This window comes from Sceloporus undulatus, chromosome 4 (assembly GCF_019175285.1).
Source record: "Sceloporus undulatus isolate JIND9_A2432 ecotype Alabama chromosome 4, SceUnd_v1.1, whole genome shotgun sequence".
NCBI classification, from domain to species: domain Eukaryota; kingdom Metazoa; phylum Chordata; class Lepidosauria; order Squamata; family Phrynosomatidae; genus Sceloporus; species Sceloporus undulatus.
Genome location: NC_056525.1, coordinates 120,366,940 through 120,388,723, shown reverse-complemented (window position 1 = coordinate 120,388,723; position 21,784 = coordinate 120,366,940). Strand labels below are relative to the sequence as shown.

General features: G+C 40.5%; 1 protein-coding gene across 1 annotated transcript in view; it reads left to right on the top strand.

Moving 5' to 3' along the window:
* Positions 1-21,784, top strand: part of RGL1 (ral guanine nucleotide dissociation stimulator like 1) — a 119,535-nt gene that overhangs the window by 5,993 nt on the left and 91,758 nt on the right. The window contains 1 exon segment of the mRNA XM_042465145.1: positions 8,034-8,191. Coding sequence (XP_042321079.1) covers positions 8,141-8,191 — 51 coding nt within the window. The 5' untranslated portion in view covers positions 8,034-8,140.

The window sequence follows — 21,784 nt, the reverse complement described above, 5'->3', positions numbered from 1 at the left end:
GTATTTTCGTAAATCTAACTAAATACTCCTATGACAAGAAGAATTAACTTAAAATTAGCGACAAACATAGAACTTAGACATTTGGACACTGCCTGTTTTTCACATTATGTTAAACCACAGCTGAAGACAACTTGCATGAAGTGGAACAAACTTAACCAAACCTGAGATACGTGTCCTGCTCACTCCCAGTCCTTCAGCTGAAAGCAATAATTTCTTTACTAGAATTTACTTTAATTTCCCCATAAAAATTGCTTGCCATGGTGAACTGACTGGGAATCATAGTTAATCATGAACTCTGGTCAGTTTCAGAACAAGCCAAATACAAACCGTGGGTTATGAAGCCAACTTGTTGAAACTAACTAGAAGTAAATTTGGCTGAAATCCCTTCCTGCCAGGGGAGGAGGCGGAGAGAGGAGGGTTAGCCAGGTTTGGGCACATTTGAGTTTATTCACAGCTCCCTAAACCAGTGGCTCTCAACCTTTGGATTATCCAGAATCCAAGATTGTTGGACATGCTGGCAGGGACCTCTGGGCATTAGAGTCCAAAGCATCTAGAGGACCAAAGGTTGAGAATGACTGTCTTAAACCATAGTTTTTTGGGACATGCAACATGAGAACATAGTGAGTATAATAAAAATTCCTTTACTTGTCTGTGACTACAGTTAGTACTAGCTATGCCAGATTTCCCCAAGAAAATGGGTCTCCTTCAGTTCTTCTGTGTATATTAGATAATTGTTGGGCCTCCGTCAGATCTTCTGTGTATCTTAGATAATTCATATATCACAGTTGAAAAGAAAGGAGAAACAACAAAAACACATCTTTTCCAAAATTTGACCAAACAAGCAGCCTCAACTGAGACTTCAGATTTGAAAAACCAAAAGTAGCTGAGTGATCCATGAACAGAATCAAAGTTGAAGGTTCTATAGTATCTTTATTAAGATTGCTAAAATGTCATCAATGCATTCAGACTTAATCTTTCTTTATACTGTAGCAAAAATTGCTGCAGTACAATCATGCTTAAATGTTGATCTTTCCTGCTGCCTTATGCATGTTGTTTAACTAATATGAATTAAAAATACCTTTTGGGGAAGGAGATCAATAGAAGTACCTGTCGGCAAATCCTTCAGAACAAGAGGTTCTGAATAGCACAGAGGTCTGGGAGAATGACGAGGAGAACCGTCTTGTTGGTGGTGTGCAGGAATTGGCTGGGAAGCGAAGTCAAACTGAAGTGCTGCACTGAACTGATAAAGTCACATGAGGAGATTCCATAGCAATTACACAGTAACCCTCTGCCCTTGGTAAGGGTCCCATCAGTATCTCATTGTAAGACTGGATGCTTAGAGACTTTGAGGTCATGCTAGGGGCTGCATCACAGGCATTGTGATCATCTGGAGCTTTTGCCACTGTCTTAATGGAACTGACAGTATGATATGCAAGAATGTAATGCTGGCTGCTTTCCAAAAAACCTAGCTCTGTACAGAATCCTAGGAACAAATGTATGATTTGTGTGCATGGCAGCACATATTTTGACTCTGCAATGATTCTTTTGATTGGAGTGGCTCTAGAAAGTACTGCTGTAATCATGGAAATCATGCAAGGCACACTGATGGTTCACACAACAGTCCTCCATGTTCTTGTAGGGGGAGGTTGTTGCTGATTATGAGGAGCTCTGGGGGGAGCTGTTTGATTTTGCACTAACAGGGGTTGCAAAACCAAAACCAAATGTTTCTGAAGTATGGATTTGCTAACTGTGAGTAACTGACATGGAATTAATTAATCACCATGGAATTTATTATTATTATTATTATTATTATTATTATTATTAATTTGTATCCCGCTTCCTCCCAGAATTGGGACCCAAAGCAGCTTACAGTCTAAAATCATAGTACAACTAAAAACTTACAAAAGTGACAAGTAAAGTGGAATTCAACTGTTGCAATATTAGAACAGATCATTTATTTAAAATAGAATACAATTATAAAGATAAAAAGCATTTAAAACCATACATTTGAAAACAATACACTTCTCCCCAGATGTTTTTTTTTTAATCTTTCTGTTTTAAATGTCTGTCTAAACAAAAAGGTCTTAGCCTGCTGGGCAGGCGGAAGGAAGGACAACAAAGAGGGGACCATTCAGGATGGTACTGTGGATTGATTAGGTTAAATGCTAAACAACATATCTGAATGTCAAATGTCATCAGGTCAACAGGACATAGCTAACAATTAATAATTGGACCCATTGGTTTGCATGTCATTGATTTCATCAACAAAACTGAGCTTTGACTATCTGATTCAACAATAGTGTGATGGACAAACAGACTAGAGTTTGGACCTAGAAGAATAACAGAAGAATAATAACTTCTGCTTATGATGCTGTAGTCAATTGATTGTTGTTCTTAGTTGACTGATTCCATACAGGTACATGAAAATTTAAGTATCCTGCTTAATATTCCAATCAATATAAAAAAATCAGAGGCTGTCCACATAATGAGAAAATTCTGTCAATATCACATGATGATTTTTTGAAACTATGGTTTTGCCATGGTAAATGGTGACTTGTCTACATTCATTTGTCTTTTTATGGGTTTGCTGGGGGGATGGGGTGGTTGCCCCAAAATATTTGCTGGCTGTCTCAGGGATGGTCAGTTTCTCAATGTAGTTATTGTCAATGCATTTTTTGTTAAGGTAATTGTTTACTCAATTATAATAATTAAATTGAGTAAGTTATTATGCTACATGTTTCCTATCGAATTTCTATTAACAGAGCATCAGTCCTGGTTGTTCTCAGCAGAGCTTGCAAACCATGAACATTCAAGCCACTGATGTAAATATTTGGCTATTTTTCCTTGCACATGTGAATTAATAAGATCTGAAGGTTTTTCCCTGCTCTGGGAGAACATAAACACGAGGTTTGAACAGGTATTCACACATCCCATGGTGTTTCACAGAAGTATATATGGGATTAATTGCGTGAAATAGGACAGGGAGGAGGTTACAAAACATGTTTTCGATGCAAAAAAGACAGCTTCCAGATACCTTTTTGTTTTTAAAACGCAAAATTGCTGGGTTTGCACAAAAACAGCAAATTTGCACCAAAAAAATCATTTTATACACAAAAAAAGTGGAAACCAGGGTTTTTTTTGTGCAAAATGTGTTTTTTCACACAAACATTTCATAGATATCCCCATTTTTGTGCAAAAATAATGTTTTTCCTTATAAAACCCAGCAGTTTTCCATAAAAGCACGCGCTGTCTGGGAAAAGTGTTTTGTGCAAAAGAAAAAAAAAACCACCTTTTTTTTGCAGAAAAACATGGATTTCAAAGAAATGTCTTCTTCCAAAATAATGTTTTCAAATTTAAAATATATAGAATCATAGAATCATAGAATCATAGAGTTGGAAGAGACCACTAGGGCCATCCAGTCCAACCCCCTGCCATGCAGGAAATGAATTTCTGCAAAGGATAATTTTCAAAACAATACATTTCTCTGTGTTCCCATTCTGAATCAGTCCTCTCATGCCCACAATGACCCCTAAAGTCATTCAGATGAATGTATCTGAGGAAGTAGGCTCCCACCACTTTCTTTGGAGCTGTATGGCTGCTGAAGGTCAGCTTGTTTTTTTACAATCTATTCTCTCACCAGTCTCGCTCCTATGCAGCCAATATTTGCTCTTTGTTGACATTGTCTTGGAACATATGAAGCCAAAGCTGCTGTCTGCGGAGAAAACCATGAGTTTGAAAACTGAGTGGGAAGTCAGCACAGCTGTTTTCTTTCCATTGGACCTCAGTGCAGAATAGGAATGTCTCTGCAATCAATACAATTTCCCCAAAGAGATTTTTGACTAGAGTAATGCAAAAGTTGTCTGTTGCTTTCTTTCTTTTAAAAAAAAATTAAATCCCAGTCACAAACATTATTATTTAATAGGTCGGATGATGAAATACATGAACCTTGAGGTCCCCATGGAAAAGAAGAATCTTAGAAACCAGGGGAGTGAAGCATAGTATTCTCTCTTCCCTTTTCAGCATTTAAATATAAAAACAGAAAAGGCATATATGTATGTATGTATTATTATTAACCTTTATTTATAAAGCGCTGTAAATTTACACAGCGCTGTACATACAATCTATTTAATTAGACAGTTCCCTGTCCTCAGGTGTACAATCTAAAAGACACAACACAAAAGGAGAAGGGAGAGGTGGTGAGGAAGGGGATGAGGTCCAGCAGTTCCTCTCTATGTGTAGGGATGTTGGTGTGCAAAATAGATTTTGTTCTGACTTTTACTTCGCAGTGGAAATTGGGTTGGAGAAAGATCACGCAGCTTTGCAAATGGTTTTGGAGCAGCTAGTGGAATAAAGCAATAAGTGGAATTCCTGCTTTAAAGCAGTTGCCAAACTGTCAGATTTAGATATCAAGCCAAGCTATGCTTTATTCTAGTCTGCTATCTGAAGTCCCTGTTCAGCACATAGGATGGTTGAGCCTGATACCATACCTGTATAGTCCAAGAGGAATCTGTTATCTGCCCCTACAACCGATAATGAAGATACATTCTCATGGGAACTGGGTTCTCCATCCAAACATCATCATATAGAGCTAGTTTGTGTGGAATTCTTTCTCCCCATGGTATCACTCTGACAAATTGAACTGAGGAGGTTTTAAAGAAATAGTAACTAATTAATTTTTCCTCTCAAATATTCCGCTAGTTTTTTAAAAATTAAATCCGAGTCACAAACATTATTATTTAATGGGTAGTGTGGGGATACAAGATCCCTTTCCCAAATAATAATTGTGTGGGTAGATAGATATAATTATACACACACAATATTGAAATTGATTGATTGAAATTTTATTTATATACCGCCGTTCCTATGATCACGTATATTTTGTACTACAACTGCAATCATCCCCATCCAGCATCCATCTCATTTGAAAGGCACCAGTTTCAGGAAGCCTATTGCAGTGGCTCTCTACTCAATGCCGTGCCATAGTGGGGTGGCAGTTCATGCCTTTTAACTAGAAAATATGTGTATCACTTTTCCAGTCGGCGTCTTATTCCAAAAAAAGAATGTCATTCAAATGTGAAAAGCTGGAAATTCCTTTACCAACATTACAGTTAACTTTGCAGCTGGAAAAAGAAACATATTAATTTGATCTTAATCTAGAACAGACCTATAACTCACATAGTACTAACTATTATATTGCAAGTGTGAAATGAATTATGCCTTATTGCCAGTTCCATATAATCTGTTTTTAATTTGCATACTTGTACTCTTATTTGCACTGTAATCTGAGATCCGGGAATCACTATGGAATTATATTCAAAGGTGGCTGCCCTGAAAATTACGTAGATGAGGAAGGACTTCATATCTGAATGCATATTTTGAAGCTGATCCTCATATTTCCTTCTTGGATGCATACGTGGAAATGTATGTGCAAGAGCAACTACAAAAACCCATTGATAGGATCCTCACATGCAACTGTCTGCAAATCAATTGTCCATTGATACATATAGCAAAGTCTCTTCTTCACAGAAATTTCATGATGTGTGAACTGTTGAGTTGCCTTTTGTAAATCTATATGCGTGATACTTATCTATATAAAAAGAACTACCTGGAAATAATTGGCTACATTTAATTATGAAAAAGGTTCCCATAAGAGATTTTCCCCACTGGCATTTTGTATACATTAAAACTGGCTTCTTAATAAGTAAATAAAGCCTTGGGTAATGAATGTGGCTTTCTCTCCATAATCACTACTTCTTGCCTTTCCTTCTCAGTGTTTAACCATGTTTTTGGTATATAGCACATCCAGACATGGGTGTCCTCAAGGTTGAAACTCTTTATGCACTCTGCATTAAGCTGGTCTAGAAACTGTGCCTGATGCACCTGCTTTGGCTAGGCCTCTGAATGGAGTGATGTACTGATAGTACATAATACCTCCCAGCGGCATGCCTAGTGTTGATGTCACCTGGTGTGGGTGCCCGATGCTGCTGAAGAGGTGGGGGCTCCAGCTGTCCAAATGCCCCCGCAGGGCTGCTGGGAGGGATGGTTGGGTAAGTGAGGCACCAGGGATGGCAGAAGCAGTACACACATGCATTAACCTCCTTCCAGGGTGCCTTGGGCAGCTCAGGCAAGTCAGCCAAGACACTGGGGAAGGGAGGAGGGGTGCCTGCATACATGCCTCTCCTTCACCAATGACTTGGCTGGTTCAGGCAAACAAGCCAAGGCACTGAAGAAGGAGGCAAGCAAGCAGTATCTCCTTTCCTGGTGCCTTGGCTTGCCCAGAGCACCAGGGAAGGAGGGAGGGCCATGTGCTCATCTCTCTTTCTGTACCACCTTGACTCCCTTGAAAGCCATGGCAGCAAAGAAGTGGTGGGCCCAGCACCAGCACTGCACCACCACACCACAATAGGAAGAGGAACCAACCAGGTTTCACCCCTCCTCTTAGGTGTCTCCTGGTATAGTCTGTATCCCCAGCAACTTGAGACACCACTGATACTGCCTCTGCTAAAGGAACTGCATCGGCTACCAGTTTGCTGCAGAGCTTTGATTAAGGGTTTCTTGTTAACAACTTGCAAACAAGTTATCTGAGACCACCATTTCCCTTATAGATCCATTCAGCCTTTGAGGTCATCTGGAGAGACCCTCCTCACATTGCCACATTCTCCTGAGTTCTGTTCTACTTCTACAGAGGAGCTTTCATCGCAACCACTATTATGTTGAACACTCTTCATTCAATACTAGATATTTTTTTATTCTTATTTTAAGAGTCTTTGGATGGGTTAACTGTGCATATATCTAATTATTTTCTTCTGCACTTAAGATGCTTCTGAAATGATTTCTAGAAGTTATCCCATAAGAATCAAAGGTTATATACAAAGGGTTTGGATAAGTTATACTTGATTTCCCTGTTTTAATGGGATGTTTCTCAGTTTCTCATCTTTTAAAAATACAGTGGGCTCTTCCCTTACATGGGGGATCCATTCTAGACTCCCCCCCATGTAAGGGGAATTCTGCATATGCTCGAGCCCCATTGAAGATAATGGGGTTTGTGCACGCAGCGGCGCACGCGCCATTACAACTTCTGGACGTGCCGAGGCTTCTTCTGGTGCAGACTTCCTGCATTTGCTGGAGTCTGTGTAAGGCGCGCCTGCGTATAACGTGGGTGCACTGTAACACATAAAAATATCAAGCTTTCAGTCATACTTTTTTATGCAGTGGCCATCTTGGTTAAGTCTACACTTTTCAAGAAAAAAACAATGATTCTACGAAAAGCAGACTGGATCAGAATAGCCCTGAGATGGGTGGATGGAGAAGTTTGGCTGGAATCACAATAAGGGTTAGGAATAGAGTGAGACTGGCTTACTTCTTTAGGTACGAAGAAACCCTTGGTCTGAAGTTTCAAGGGGGGTGGGAATGAAGCACTTTAGATATGATGGTTTTGTTTACTTTGATATACACCTGCTTGGGGAAAGCGATTCCTTTTTTTTCCTGAGAACCTGACCTTTTTAATGTTCCCGAAAGGTCAGCAATCTCTCTAAAACAAATATAAGATATCAAAATATAAGGACTCCAAAACACAGTTCAGCATATGCAGGGGTGCATAACAGCCTCTGGCCAAAAACTACAACAGAGTTGTCAGGCACAACACCTTTGGTATTTTAAGAGTTCATAATTTTTGTTGTTGAGAATTTCAGGTGTGTAATCCTCCACGGTTCTTGGGGGAGCAGTACAGCTCCATAGCCCTAACCGTTGCCCACTCTTGGTGTACTCGTATCTGGGATTCCTACATAATTTAGATTGAGAGAAAGTACAGAGATGTAAATAATTCAATTTCTGCATTGCCTGAAAGAAAACGCTTTGTAATCATTTAGTACATGTCAAGGTACTGTGTGAACAAGCAAACTAGTACAAACACCATAGACTTGTAACACATTTGGGGGGGTGATTAGCAAGGTTTGTACATCCTTCTAAATAAATAAAAGGGAATGTAAAATAGATTTGCTGCTACTGATGTTATGACCTTTCATTTAATACAGGAGGTGTATCATTACTGCAACTAACTGGTTCTCCAAAGCTCACCTGGAAGATTTTCTAGCACCTTGTTCATGAAGCATCTGAAATCAAAGAAAAGTGTAAAGACCTGATGTATATGGAAGATCATATCTCAGTATGGCACATATTGCTAATGCAGGAGGTAAGCTAACTGACAATGATTGGTTCTTCACATTAATTTGCCATCTAACACCTAATAGTGTTGGTTATTGGGAAACAAGCAACACATATGCAGGATTTATATACAAGTATAATTCCCAATTGTCAGTGTAGACTAATGATGGAGAAAAACTGGTTGTAAAATATGTTGAAGTGTCAGGGGAATGCTGGAGGATGAGAGTCTTTGCACTTCAGGACTTATTCTGTGCAAAATTCAACCATACACATTTTTGTACAGGAAATAGTATTCTTTGCACAGAAAAATATATGTTTGAACAGAAATTATTATTTATGTGCAGAAAATACTGTTTCCTGCACACACAAAAATATCATCAGAGGATGGTGGACTCTCCAGCTTTGGAAGTCTTTACACAGAGGTTGAATAGACATCTTTCAAAAGTGCTTTAATTTGTATTCCTGCATAGCAGGGGGTTGGACTAGATGACTGTTGTGGTTCATGCCCATACTAAGAGTCTATGATTTATGAATGTTACATAAAAATAAGTCTCAAATTGTCATTAATCTTCAAAAATGGCAGTTTTGAAGATTGTCTCACATCAGGAAGAAAACTGCTAAAATTACTCATTGCATCCTTCAAGAATGAAATTAGCACACATGGGTGTGTGCATACATGCTGTACATACATAGTGGAGGAGGCTTGCTATCAGACCTTAACTGCATCCCATCCCAGAATTTGTGGTCTAATCTGCACTACAGAAATAATTCAGTTTGACACAGCTTTAATTGCCATGGCTCAATGTGATAGAATCCCGGGATCTCTAGTTTTGTGAGCTATTTAGCCTTCTCTCTAAGAAAGGGCTGGTGCCATCACAAACTATAAATCCCAGCACTGAGCCATGGCAGTTAAAGCAGTGTCACACTGAATTATTTCTTTGTAATACTTGTAATAATAATAAGTTCTTTGTAATAATAATTTGTAATTAATGTTTTTATGTCTGTCTTTTAAAGTTATTCTGTATTTTTAAATTAGTGCATCCTGCCTTGAATCCCATTGTGGGAGAAAAGTGGGATATAAATCCTTGAAATGAATAAAATAAAGTTATGTAGATTAGATTAGACCTGTGTTGCTTTAGGCTCAAGGTAGGGCAGTGACTGCTGCAGAGTGGTTTGGGGGAAGGTGAGGCTTTCTCTTTCCCATAGCACTCTCTATGTTTTGGTGCTATTACACCATTATTAGTACAGGATCAGAAAGATCCTAATGTGAGGGCAGGAGGAGAAGAGGGATTTGGCCATGCCAGGAAGGAGGCACAGTGGCCTCACAACAGGCCTTCAGTTCAGCTGAATACTTTGGAATGGAAAGAGCTGGGGATGTCAGTTTGCCAGTTTTCAGTGTGGTGGAAAGCAAGCAGTTTTGTGCTGACTTCAACTAATGTTGGGTTGAACTCTAAACTCTCTTTTCCTGTAATAAGATGAACTCATTTGACATTCGTGGTTTTATACTGAGGCAGGCTGACTGCATGCTTGAGTATATTATCATTAAACTACAAGGGAGTGGAAGGCTCGGGATGTATGTAGCTAGTCTTTGTAGCATGTTCCTTCATGCCAGGCTGTGGGGCAGGGAGGGCACTGAGCAGGGAAAAGTGGCTTGGGGCCAAAACCTTTTCTTGAGTGGATGAACATATGGATTTGTACACAAAAGGGATGAGAAGACAAGCATACTACAGACAGGTCCTGGGGGGGGGGGGGGGGGAGGGAAGGAAGGAAGGAAGGGAGGCGGGGAGGGAGGGAGGGAGGGGGGGGGGGAGGGAGGGAAGGAGGGAGGGAAGGAAGGAAGGGCCAAGTACTTTGTCAATATTTACTAGCAGGCGTGTAGATATAAGATCATGATGGACAGGGACCAGATAGCCTCCTTTTCTAGGACATGTCGTACATTTGAACCTTCTGTTCATAAGAAATTTCAAAATGTCCTCCACTTTGAGCATGAGTGAGAACTAGAAGCCCATTCAGCAACACCATGCTTGCTGTTCTCCTTCGAGAAATGCATCTACCTGGCAGCCTGTCCTCGCTGCAAATAAAGGGATAAGATGGATCCTTCTAAAGTTCCTTTCTTCTAGGAATAGCAGCAGACAAGACTTATACCCAGAGCCCTGGGAGCGTTTTGTTTCTTATAGGAGAAAAGGACAGCCAACGTGTTAGGCAATGGGCTGCTTGAGGACACAAAGCAAATGGTGAAAGAGGTTTTCCCTTAATTTCAACACTATGTACAAATTTATTATTTATTTTATTTATTTACAGTATTTATGCACCGCTCTTCAGCCCTAAAGGCTCTCAGAGCGGCTTACAGATAGTTATTCAGATGGTTCCTTGCCCTCAGGCTCACAATCTAAAAAGACATGACACAAAAGGAGAAGGGAATGGTGGTGGGGAAGGGGATCAGGTCCAGTGGTTCTTCTTTCCCTCTGAGACCTGGACCATGGCAGATGGACTGAAGGGAGGGCCCTTCTTCTTGCTCTGCCTATCCCTGATGGAGTTGGGCCTGCCTTTTCACTCCCTCCCAGGCTGGAAGATGACAGATGGCATGGAGGGAGGGCTCAAATGAAAGGAATAATTTAAATGTGGGCCCTGTTCCCACTTACGGAAAATTCAGTGCCTGATGCGAATTGATTAATCAGTACAAAAATAGTTACTGGTTCGCACTATGTTTACGCCAGTTCTACCAATTCAGATCAGGCACCTTGGCCTCTCCTAGCCCCAACTGTCATGGTCCAGCCTCCTTACCAGCTTCTTCTGGCCTCCTTCAGCCTCTAACCGGCTTCCTCAGCTTCCCTGTGGCCTCCTTCAGTTCCCCGTGGCCGGGGAAGCTTGCAGAGAAGCCTCCCCGACTTTTCTGCAACCTCCTTCCCAGCTCCCCCCCAACCTTTTTCCATTCTCTGTGCCCGGGGAAGGCGGGAAGGAGGTTGCAGGAAAGCAGAAGATAAACCGGTGGCCCAGGTACAGAGCGGCAGGAAGGCCGGTGATGGGGAGATGGCCGGGGCCATTGCAGCTGCCCCCTGTAACTGGTGGTGAAATTGAATCTGCCCCGCCTAGTTCCCACTTGGTCCAGGGCAGATTCAAATCCGCCTGTGGTTCCCACTGGGATGAATCAACCTGTCTGTAGTATGGTTATCTTCGCATCCCAAAAGAAAAAAACCATTTTACCAGTGTCTTTTTTGACGTGGGTTAAATGGGTAAAAACCATGCCCCTCCCCTTTCAAATCGCTTCAGTGATTTGAATTAACCATGGTGGCTTAAACCAGATCATTTCAAATCACGATCCAGTTTAAGCCATAGCGGGAACAACCCTGTAGATTCAATCAAGAGTCTGTTGTCTTGCTCACAGTTCTAGAAATATATTGCAAGCCAACAAGGCATTTTAAGAAAGATAAGTTCAATAGAAAAATATGGTTGAGTACATAATAAAATACAGTGTATGTGATATAGCACCTACCATTGCAAGGGGGAGGGGAGGGGAGGGAGAGCAGCTTTGCTGCTCAATTTGCACAACTGAGTCCTATTTCCTTTTCCTGGTGCCTCATTGACAGAGGAGAGAGCTGCCAATGCACCTTCCCCCATGTTTTGCATGCAGGGTTGAGTGCACCCCATTCCTCTTTTGTTCCATCACTGGTGGAAGGTAACTTCATTAAAGTTCTTTTTTGTAAAATATTTCAAAATCTGCTAAAAAAAATTTCATATTCAGGGTAGAAAGGCTTTTGGAAATTTCAAAAATTCAAATGCAGGAATAAGCAAAATGATGGGATTTTCCAATCCCTTGTTCAAAGACATGTTCTAACATACAGGACCTCTGTCCTGAATCTTTGGAAGGGGCTCAACACAAAACCATATCAAAGTGTTTTCAAATTACTGGTGCTATAGCATCTTGAAAAGGAAAAAAGCAGACTGAGATATGTTAAAATATGTCTTCTTGAAACATAAAGGCAGGTGTGGACGTAAAGCTACCAAGAGGAATGCTGGGTATATTTTTTGAACAAATCTTGGTGGGTTTCATTTTATCCACCCAACACTCGGTGTCATTGTGTGTTTTAATCTGGGCTTCCTGCTGAGAGACCCAGAAGTTAATGTTAGAATTTAAGCCATGAAATCTGACATAGGCATTTCAATTAAACCCCTTCAAGCTTTGCATACTCCATAGAATGTGTAGAACTAATCTTTTGAATGGACTGACCTTTTTGGAAGTAATAAAACTACATGGATAGGTTAGCTCCTTTGAAAGCAGCTATTACTGGAACTGATTGAGAAACCTAAGCCAAGCGATTGCACCTGTAGGGATGGGAGGGACAAAGTCCTTGTGCTTTCCGCAAGTCAAGTATCAGCAAGGCAGAGAGCCATAGCAGGGGAAATCTATTCTTGAGCAGAGAGGGCAAAGGCAGGGGCAACATGAGAAGAGCTGCTAAAAATTAACATACAGTGCTTTTTCAGAGCAGCCAAGAAGGTGCATTCTGTGAGACATTATAGAAGTGTAACTTTCTAACAGAGTTGTGTACATTCCTTTTTGGATTAAAAAAACTCATGCTGGTTGGAGGATTCTGTGGGTTGCAGTCCCAAAATGTAATGTTCCAAAGTGCTGCTTCTTAACTGTCATGGTTTGGCATGTTAGTTGCTGTTGCATGCTTTCAAGTCATTTCTGACTTATGGAAACCCTATGATGGGGCTTTCTTGATAAGATTTGTTCAGCGGGTTTGCCATTTCCTTCCACTGAGAGAGTGTGATTTGCCAAAGGTCACCTAGTGGGTTTCATGGCTGAGCAGGGAATCAAACCCTGAATTTCAGTCGTAGTCCAACGCTCAAATCAACACACCATGTCTGGCTCCCTTGGCACCATGTTAGTGCAGAAATTCAAAGAGTTCGGCTTATTTTGGTTGTGGGGCAGAAGACAAATGGTGGAAGGTGCACTTGAGGAATTTTAAAGGCCAGATACAGAGAATAGTTGTTTTAAAAGGATAAGGTGGTGGATGGATCCACTGTAACTCATGGCGTTCAGTCATTTTTTCTGTCCTACTATCATCTCTTGTCAAACAGGTTTGACAGGCTTTTACACATGACCCACAGGCAATTCATCATCATTTCTGAAGAAGCATTGTCCTTCTCTAGCCTTATTGTTAAAGGTACAGAGGGGCTATCAGGAAAATAAGGCAGCAAGGCACAAGAAGTGCCATGCTGGATCAAAGCAAAATCCTGTCTGCTTCAGTGTTCATTTACCAGCAAGATTCCCATTGGAAACCCAAGCGTGGGACATGAACATAATCATAGCATCCCACTATATTCCCCTTTAACTGGTATAAAGAGTATGGATGGTTGAGAACATTTTTTCCCCAATTTGCTTTTGATAAGCATGTTGGAAGTGGAGAGGAACAGAACCATACTTATTCAAACAACCTATGGAGGGCAATAACAATAAAGACAGATAAACACAGATAGTTCAGGTTCCCTTGGGTGCTCCTGTTTATATACTCTGTTCCTTCTCCACCGCTTTCAGGTCTGTTTTCACTTCTGTTCATGCCTTCTCCTCTATCAACCGATTCGTCCCAGTCAGTTCCACAATTCTCTAAGTAACATGTAATTTTACTGATAAATTCTTTTCACTTCACTTGAAATATTTGAAATTTGACTTTTGATATTTAACTCCAGCTGCCAGCTTCTATCAACATGTACAAATTTGTATTATTTGTATTGAAGATTGAAAGAACATGAGAAGTGGGAAAAAGACGTTACTGGGAAGAAATTGAAAGACTTGTCCATCCAGAATTGAGGCTCACAATGACTATTTCTTAGAAGCCTGCCTCTGAATCCTTTTGTATTCAACCCTCTTGATTCTGAATTAGTACAGATCATTAAAGGATTTTTCTTCTGTTTTTAAAGAATTTACCAAAATTTGCAAGTTTCTAAAAATTTGAGGAGAAAGGGTCTGAAGGCTTTAAAAATGTATCAAAACTCAAATGTTCCCATCCCTGCTTGAGAGCTATACGGATACTGGAAGTAATATATAGCTATTATGATTAGTAGTGATTGATAGCTTTGTTCTCCCTGAAGTTGACTATTCTCCTTTTCAAGCCATCCAAATTTATGGCCATTACTACATTTTGTGTAGGAAGTACCACAGGTTAACTAAGTGCTCTGTGAAGAAGTACACCATTTTATCTATTCCAGATTTCCTACCATTCAGCTTAATTGGATTTAATTATATTTAATTATGTTTATTTTGATTTGTTTTATTTATATTCCCCCTTCTCCAAGCATGAGTCCCAAGGCAATTCGCAACAGAAGTTAAAACAATATATAATTAAAGCAATGGTTAATACAGGAGTTAAAATCAATTAACTACACAGTCATGCATAGTGGCTTGAGTGTTGGCCTATTAGCTTGGAGACCAGAGTTTGATTCTCTGTTTAGCCATGTAATGTAACTCACTGGGTGGGTGATCTTGGGCAAGTCACAAGCTTTCATCCTCAGTGGAAGGAAATGACTTGAAGGCACGCAACAACAATAAGAAGAAATTAAAAATATTAAAGCAGTTAAAAAGGCAATTAAACCAATAACAGTGATAAAAAAAATTCAGCATATCCCAATTGAAAGGTCTTGGAAAAAAGAGAGTTATGGGGGGGCAGCCTAACCACATGAGAGAGAGACTTCCACAGGCCTAGAAGCAACCACCTAGAAGGCTGTCTCTTGTGTCTTCACCAAACATGCCTGCAATGTTGTTGGGGCCAAGAGAAAGCCCTACTTTGATAATCTTCAGTCTCAGGCAGGATCATATTGGAAGACAGCAGTCTTTCAGATAGTCTGGATCCAAGCCACATAGGCTTTTATTGGTCTGTGCGTATTAAGAAGCTGACTTGTGCCAGCTGCTGTGATAAGGTAGGAACGGGGCATAGACACTGTTACTAGTTTGAGAAACTACCGATATATCATTATTTGAGGGAGAATTAACAGGATGGCTCTGGTCTCACTATGGAGTTATCAGACAAGGGAAATAGGAAGTATAATCCAATGGCAATCTGAACGCAATCATGGGGTCTAACGTTATTGCGTGATAGACTACCACTTGCAATTTCGGGCAATGGGAAGTCAGTCCGAACACAATCATGGGGTTTCACGTTATTGCGTGATAGAGTACCACACGCAAATTCAGGCAATGGCATGCTATTTTCGGGCAATGAGAAGCCAGTTCGAATGCAATTCGCATTCACGCAAATTTGCTAAACTGGCCCCACTTTCTTTTCATTCGAAATTAAGATAAATTCTTCCGGTGTGACAGACTCCTGTGTTTTGCTGGATCTCCCAAGCAGAACTTGGGAAAGTTATGTTTTCATTCTACAAATTCTGGATTATCCTAGCCAGTACAGCCATTGGCCATGCTGAATAATAAGCAGTGGTCCAAAACAAGAAAGTTTTCCCAAGCTCTGCTACAGAGGTTGTAGCAGTGACCTGAATTTTAAAAAGGAGAAAGATTTTCTGGTGGCAGAGGCATGCCTTTAAGCGATTATTCAATCATTAAAATTTTGGAAAACCAGAACAAGAAAGCCAATATGTAAAGGGAAGGGAACCAAAAAATCCTTCCTTTCCTCACATTGCACCATATTTCTTGCTGCCTTCTCTTGCCAGACTGCTGGTGGTGAGTGCATTCTAAAAATTGGCACCTAAAATGCTCTTACTGAGAAAGGCCTGAGACTTCTGGCTTTGACTTAAAGAAGTTATAAGCCTTGGGAAATCATTTGCTGGGGATACAACCTAGATGTGACTCACAGAGCTTCTAAATGGTACAACTTACGTTGTGTGTGCATGCATAAATAACTTAGCTGTTTCAGTGTAAACCAGCTGTGCCTTTTCTTGTTTGCCTCTTAGACCACTTTAATGCACTCTGTGTGGGGATGCCTTTGAAAAGTGTTTGGAAACTGCAGCTAGTGCAAAACACAATAGGCACACTGGTATCAGGTGTGCATTTTGAGAGACCAATAACACAGGTCTTGCAAGAATTGAACTGGTTTCCAGTTTGCTTCAAAGCTCAAATGGAAGAGCCTGGAAATCATGCCCTATGAGAAGAGACTTAGGGAGCTGAGTATGTTTAACCTGGAGAAGACAGTTAAGGGGCAATATGATAGCCCTATTTAAGTATTTGTAGGAGTGTCATGTTGAGGATGGAGCAAGCTAGCTTTCTGCTGCTCGAGAGACTAGGATCTGGAACAATGGATGCAAGCTACAGGAAAAGAGATTCCACCTCAACATTAGAAGGAACTTCCTGACAGTAAGAGCTGTTCAACAGTGGAACACATTCCCTTGGAGTATGGTGGATTCTCCATCTTTGGAGGTCTTTAAACAGAGGCTGGATGGCCATCTGTTGGGAGTGCTTTGATTGTGAGTTCCTGCATGGCAGATGGATTGGACTGTGGGTGGCCCTTGTGGTGTCTTCCAATTCTATAATTCAGAATTCTACCTGTGATTCAATTCAAGGTGCTGGTGTTGACCTGAACAGTTCTAAATGACTTGGGGGCCAAAATACATGAAAGACTACCCATATGAGCCGGCTGGAAATTTGAGATTTTCAGAGGAGGCCCTGGTACATCTCCCAACACCTTGTGAATTTAGGTTGGTGAGCACACACAACAGGTCTTTCTCTGGAGCAACACCTTGAGTGTAGAACTCCCTAAACAAGGAAGTTAGGCTGATCCTATTTCTTTTAAGCTTCCAGCAGGCTGTCAGAACAGTGCTTTTCCACACTGCATTCGGTGTTTCAAATTGCTGCTTTAACTGTTTCAAAACTAGCTTCTGGGGTTGTTTTTAGAATACATTTAGGAGTTTTAAAGAGTTTGAATATGTTTTAAATATGATTTCAACTTTGTAATTTTAATTTGTTTCTGTTTGTTAATTGCCTTGAAAATACTTGTGCACTGGGAAGCATTACAGAAACACTTAAAATAAAATAATAAAGAACTAATAAATTAGTTAGGCTTAGGGAAGGTGGGATGAGTTTTAAATGAGTAGAGCTAATGGAAGCAGGGTAAGAATGCTTGAAGGATTCTGTAGAGTTGTGGTCCAGAAAGGACATTTTCATGTCTGGAATATAACAACCAAATGTTGGAAGGCATTAGCCTCTACTCCTAGTTTTCCAAGTAAGTGGGTTTGTCTGGCAGATCAAGAGCTGGTTTTAATGTTTATTAGCTTTTCAGAGCTGGGCACCAATTATCTGCCAGAATGTTGCATTTCTAGTTAAGTCCACAAAAGAAAAGTGAACTGCCATCCCTAGCTGCTTTTGGAAAAAAATATTCTCTATGAATAATCCAGATCCCCTCTCTCCTTCAATTTGTCTTATAAAAATAGAAGAATACAATTAACCTGTGCAATGTAGTAGTTTAAATGTTGGAGTAAGATTCTGGAGACCAGGGTTCAGTTCTTTACCTGGCCATGAAAGCCACGGAGCGACCTTGGGCAAGTTGCATGCTCTCAGCCTCAGGGGAAGGCCATGGCAAACCTAGGAACAAAGGCTGCCAAGAAAGATGCCATGATAAGTTCACCCAGCAAGTAGTTACCATAAATCAGAAATAACTTGAAGGCACACAACAACAAAAATTAAAGAGGATAATGCATATCTGCAACTACATCAACATTAAACATATGTATCAGTATAAATCACCAGAAAGAGTCAGCATTATGTAGTGATTTGTGTGTTGGACTAGGACTCCAGGAAACCAGGGTTCAAATCTCTGCTGAACCATGGAAAGCCAATGGTGACCTGGAACAAACCACACTCTCTCTGTCTCAGGGGATACTAAACCTCCTCTGATAAATCTTGCCAAGGAAACCCCAGGATAGGATCACCATAGTTGGAGACAACTTGAAAGCACATGGCAACAGCATATGCTATCATCATTTTCCGAACAAGTTGAGTATGGTGCATTTATTTATTTCATACACACATATACATTTTGGATCTTATAAAACCTATACATGTTTGTGGCTACACATTCTTCTGCATACAAATGTATAGCAATATTTGCAGATGTTATTAAGTTAGCTGGCATTTCTACATCCATTTTGTCCTATGCATCTCTTCATATTGGTCAAAACGGGTCTAACAGGGTTTTATGGCATATGATAAAATGCAGTTTGTTCAGTGCAGGATGGCCAGGATATGTAACAATTATAACAGATTACATCTCATCTCTAAACATTCTGCTTTTTTAAAAAAAAGTGATATTTATTTCTAAAATGAAAAAGATGAAGAGTTTATTTCTGAGAGGCTTTTTTTGGGACAGGAGTTCCACAGCTGTGAGGCTTGACTGGGCCAAAACATGTCCCATACCTTGAACTTGGAAAAAGTTATTTTTGGTATTACAGCTCCCAGAATACCCAGCAAGTAGTCGAGGTTGGGGTTGGAAATGGTAGACCAAAAAACAAATACTGTAAACCCCAAAACACTTTCCTAAGCTCTGTGCCATGCCCCAACACAGTGGCTTTCAACATGCATTCCAGTGCAGAACTATAAATCAGATGTGATTTATCCTTATTTCTCTTTCTTTGGTATAGGGGAAAAAAGGAACTGAAATTTCCTTGATCTCATGTTACTGGTAATACAATGTTTGGTTTAGCAGTTTTCGTGGACATGCTTGTGCTTAATGTTACTGTTTTCCCCCCCTTGGTTATTCTAAAGAACAATAAAAACTCATTCGAGGAACTGGATGAACAGAGGAAATTGAAATCCCAGTTCCAATCAACTAAACATTTCAGATTACCAGATAAGACTATTACGTGTTTTTATCTGGTTCCCCATTTGGTGTCTGCCCTAGAATGCCATAGCTATTGTCACAGAGTCTAAGCTGTTCCTCCAAGGCAATTCAGAAACTTTCCCGAGAATCAGCTGACTGAGGGCATTTGAGAGCAAATATACCAAGTACCGTATTCTCCGTTTCCCTCTTTCATGGCTGCTTGCAGAACTTTCTGGGAAATCCATTAAAATACCTGCTTTACTTATTTTTGTTAAATAAAATTGGTGTCTGTAAATAGTAAAGGCCAGGTAAAATATTTTCAAAATAGTAGACATGCCTGCATTAACAAAACCTATGATTAAAAAACAAACCTCCTCATTTTTACAAAGTCTTTTTAGGCCTGGTCATCTGCTTAGCTGCAGGTTTTTTAGCAGTATCAGCAATGTGTCTGCAGCAATGGATGCAAGCTACAGCAAAAGAGATTCCACCTCAACATTAGAAAGAACTTCCTGACAGTAAAGGCTGTTCAACAGTGGAATAAACTCCCTTGGAGTGTAGTGGAATCTCCCTCCTTAGAGGTCTTTAAACAGAGGCTGGATGGCCATCTGTCAGGGATGCTTTGATTTGGATTTCCTGCATGGCAGAATGGGGTTGGACTGGATGGCCCTTGGGGTCTCTTCCAACTCTATGATTCTATGATTCAGTGTGTCTGCAATCAAGTGAATAAAGCTTGATGGGAAAAGCATCAGCCTCTAGAATCCCTTGCTGAGTAAGTGTGAACAGAGAACAGAAAGAAAAGGGGAAACCAGATTGCCTCTCCAATTTAAGTATCCCCAGCATGTTAAAAAAAATAAATATAGGAGATTATAACACTACATTCTTAAAATGTTGCCATTCCACTTTAATTGCTCTGGCTGCCTCCTGGAATTTGCAGTTTAGGAAGGGGCATTTAGAATATTCAGCCACAAAGCTCTTAGTCCTCACTGAACTACAAACCCCAACATGCAACAGGAGGCAGTCAGAGCAGTTAAGGTGGAATGGCAACGTTTTAAGAGTGTAGTGCGAGAATCTACATACATAGACTTGTATGTTTGGCCACTATGAAGGTGACAGTGTGGCACTGGTAAAATCTCTCGAAACCCTTTACTTCTTTTTAATGTGTGCCACCGCTGCCACCAATTATGTGAAAGTGATGATCATTATCTCACCAATTCTTCACTGCGAGACTCAAACCTGGGACTCTCAGTGTCTCCTGTACTTTAACTCTCTTTAGATGCTATACCTCTGGGTTTCAAATCCCCCCACCCAGCTTGGCACCAACTATTCTTTGACAGCCACACCACACACCCACTGTGTAATGTGTCCCAATGTTGGTAGCGTTTTAATGCGTTTCTAAAATGACTTCAGACAGCTGCTTGTTGAAACGAAGTAATAAATTTATATACAAGTCAGGGTGAGTACAATATCTCTCTTAGTGGATATTGCTCACAATAGATATGGTGCATAAATACTTGATTACTTACACAGTTTAGCAGTTTCTTTAACTTGTTTTTGTAATAGTTTCTCTGTCGCTTTATATATGTTTGCTTACAGACTAAGTTCTCACAGAACCTTTATTAAACTTTTGTATCTTATAAATCTTCTGGTTACCTGTGACTCCACTAGTCACGAAACACTATGGCCTGTTACAGACTGCCAAAATAAAGCTGCTTCAGGTCTCTTTGGAGGCATGCTGTTTAAATGATGCATGGGTCCTAAGAGTCCGGAGGTCGCACCAAAGCCACACTCCATTCCTAAGCACTGGAGTGCCGCTTTGGTGCAGCTTCCAGATTCTTAGGGTGCATGCATCATTTAAACAGCATACCTCCAGAGACCCGAAGCAGCTTTATTTTGGCAGTCTGTAACAGGCCCCAGTCACCTGCAGGACACTACAACAATATAATTAAGGACATTCTTAGTCCCTTTCTTGGGTACCTAAAACCCTTTTTAACTGCCCTCTCAGCAGCCTAGCCTAGCCTAGCCTAGCCTAGCCTCAATTGCTCTTCTTTACCCCTCAGAGCACAAATAAATATCAACATCCCTTTCAAACCTACTCCTCCCTCTTATATACTCCCTCCTGGGAGCAGACTCCACCTTTTCCTAGCTTTGCTCCCACTGGCTAGGGTCAAGGTTCTGATCTGCCTGTTTTCTCTATAGTCACCAAAACAGAAACACAGTGGTCCCTCCACATTTGTTGGGGGGAGATCACAAATAAAAGTACATTATTCTTTTTACTTCTAGGAATCTCCAGGTCCTCTCGTGCAACTCGATGGTTAACATCTGCCAAAAGTTGATCATAGAATCATGCTGGGGGACTTACAAATACCCAGAGCAGAGTTTTATCCAGAAACTTTTCCAGCAAACACTATGGTCAATGTAAAGTGGAACCTGGCAGAGTTACGCTAGAGGGCCTTGAGATTCCTAGAGAGAACGTATTGATCAAAACCGCAAATAATCAGATCTGCAAACGTCAAAGCCATAAATGCGGAGGGCCTACTTGTACTTGCAGGACAGGTATATGATTGTAAAGGCAGCATCTCAAAGGCATCTTGGACCAACTGTCATTTCTGAAGGCTTTTCAAAAGTAGCTCCTGGTTTTGTTCTGTCTTTTTTACCATCGCCTTTGGGTGGTTCTTTAAACTTTTAGCATGCAGTCCTTTAATCTTTTAGGATCTATTCAGTAACAAACCCCATTGAATTCAGTTAATATGTAAAGGGACTAACTCTAGGGTATTAACTCTGTAACTGCAGGCACTTGACACAATGAATGGGATCTGTAATTACTCTTAAATACACTAGTCATTTAAAGATATTTAACC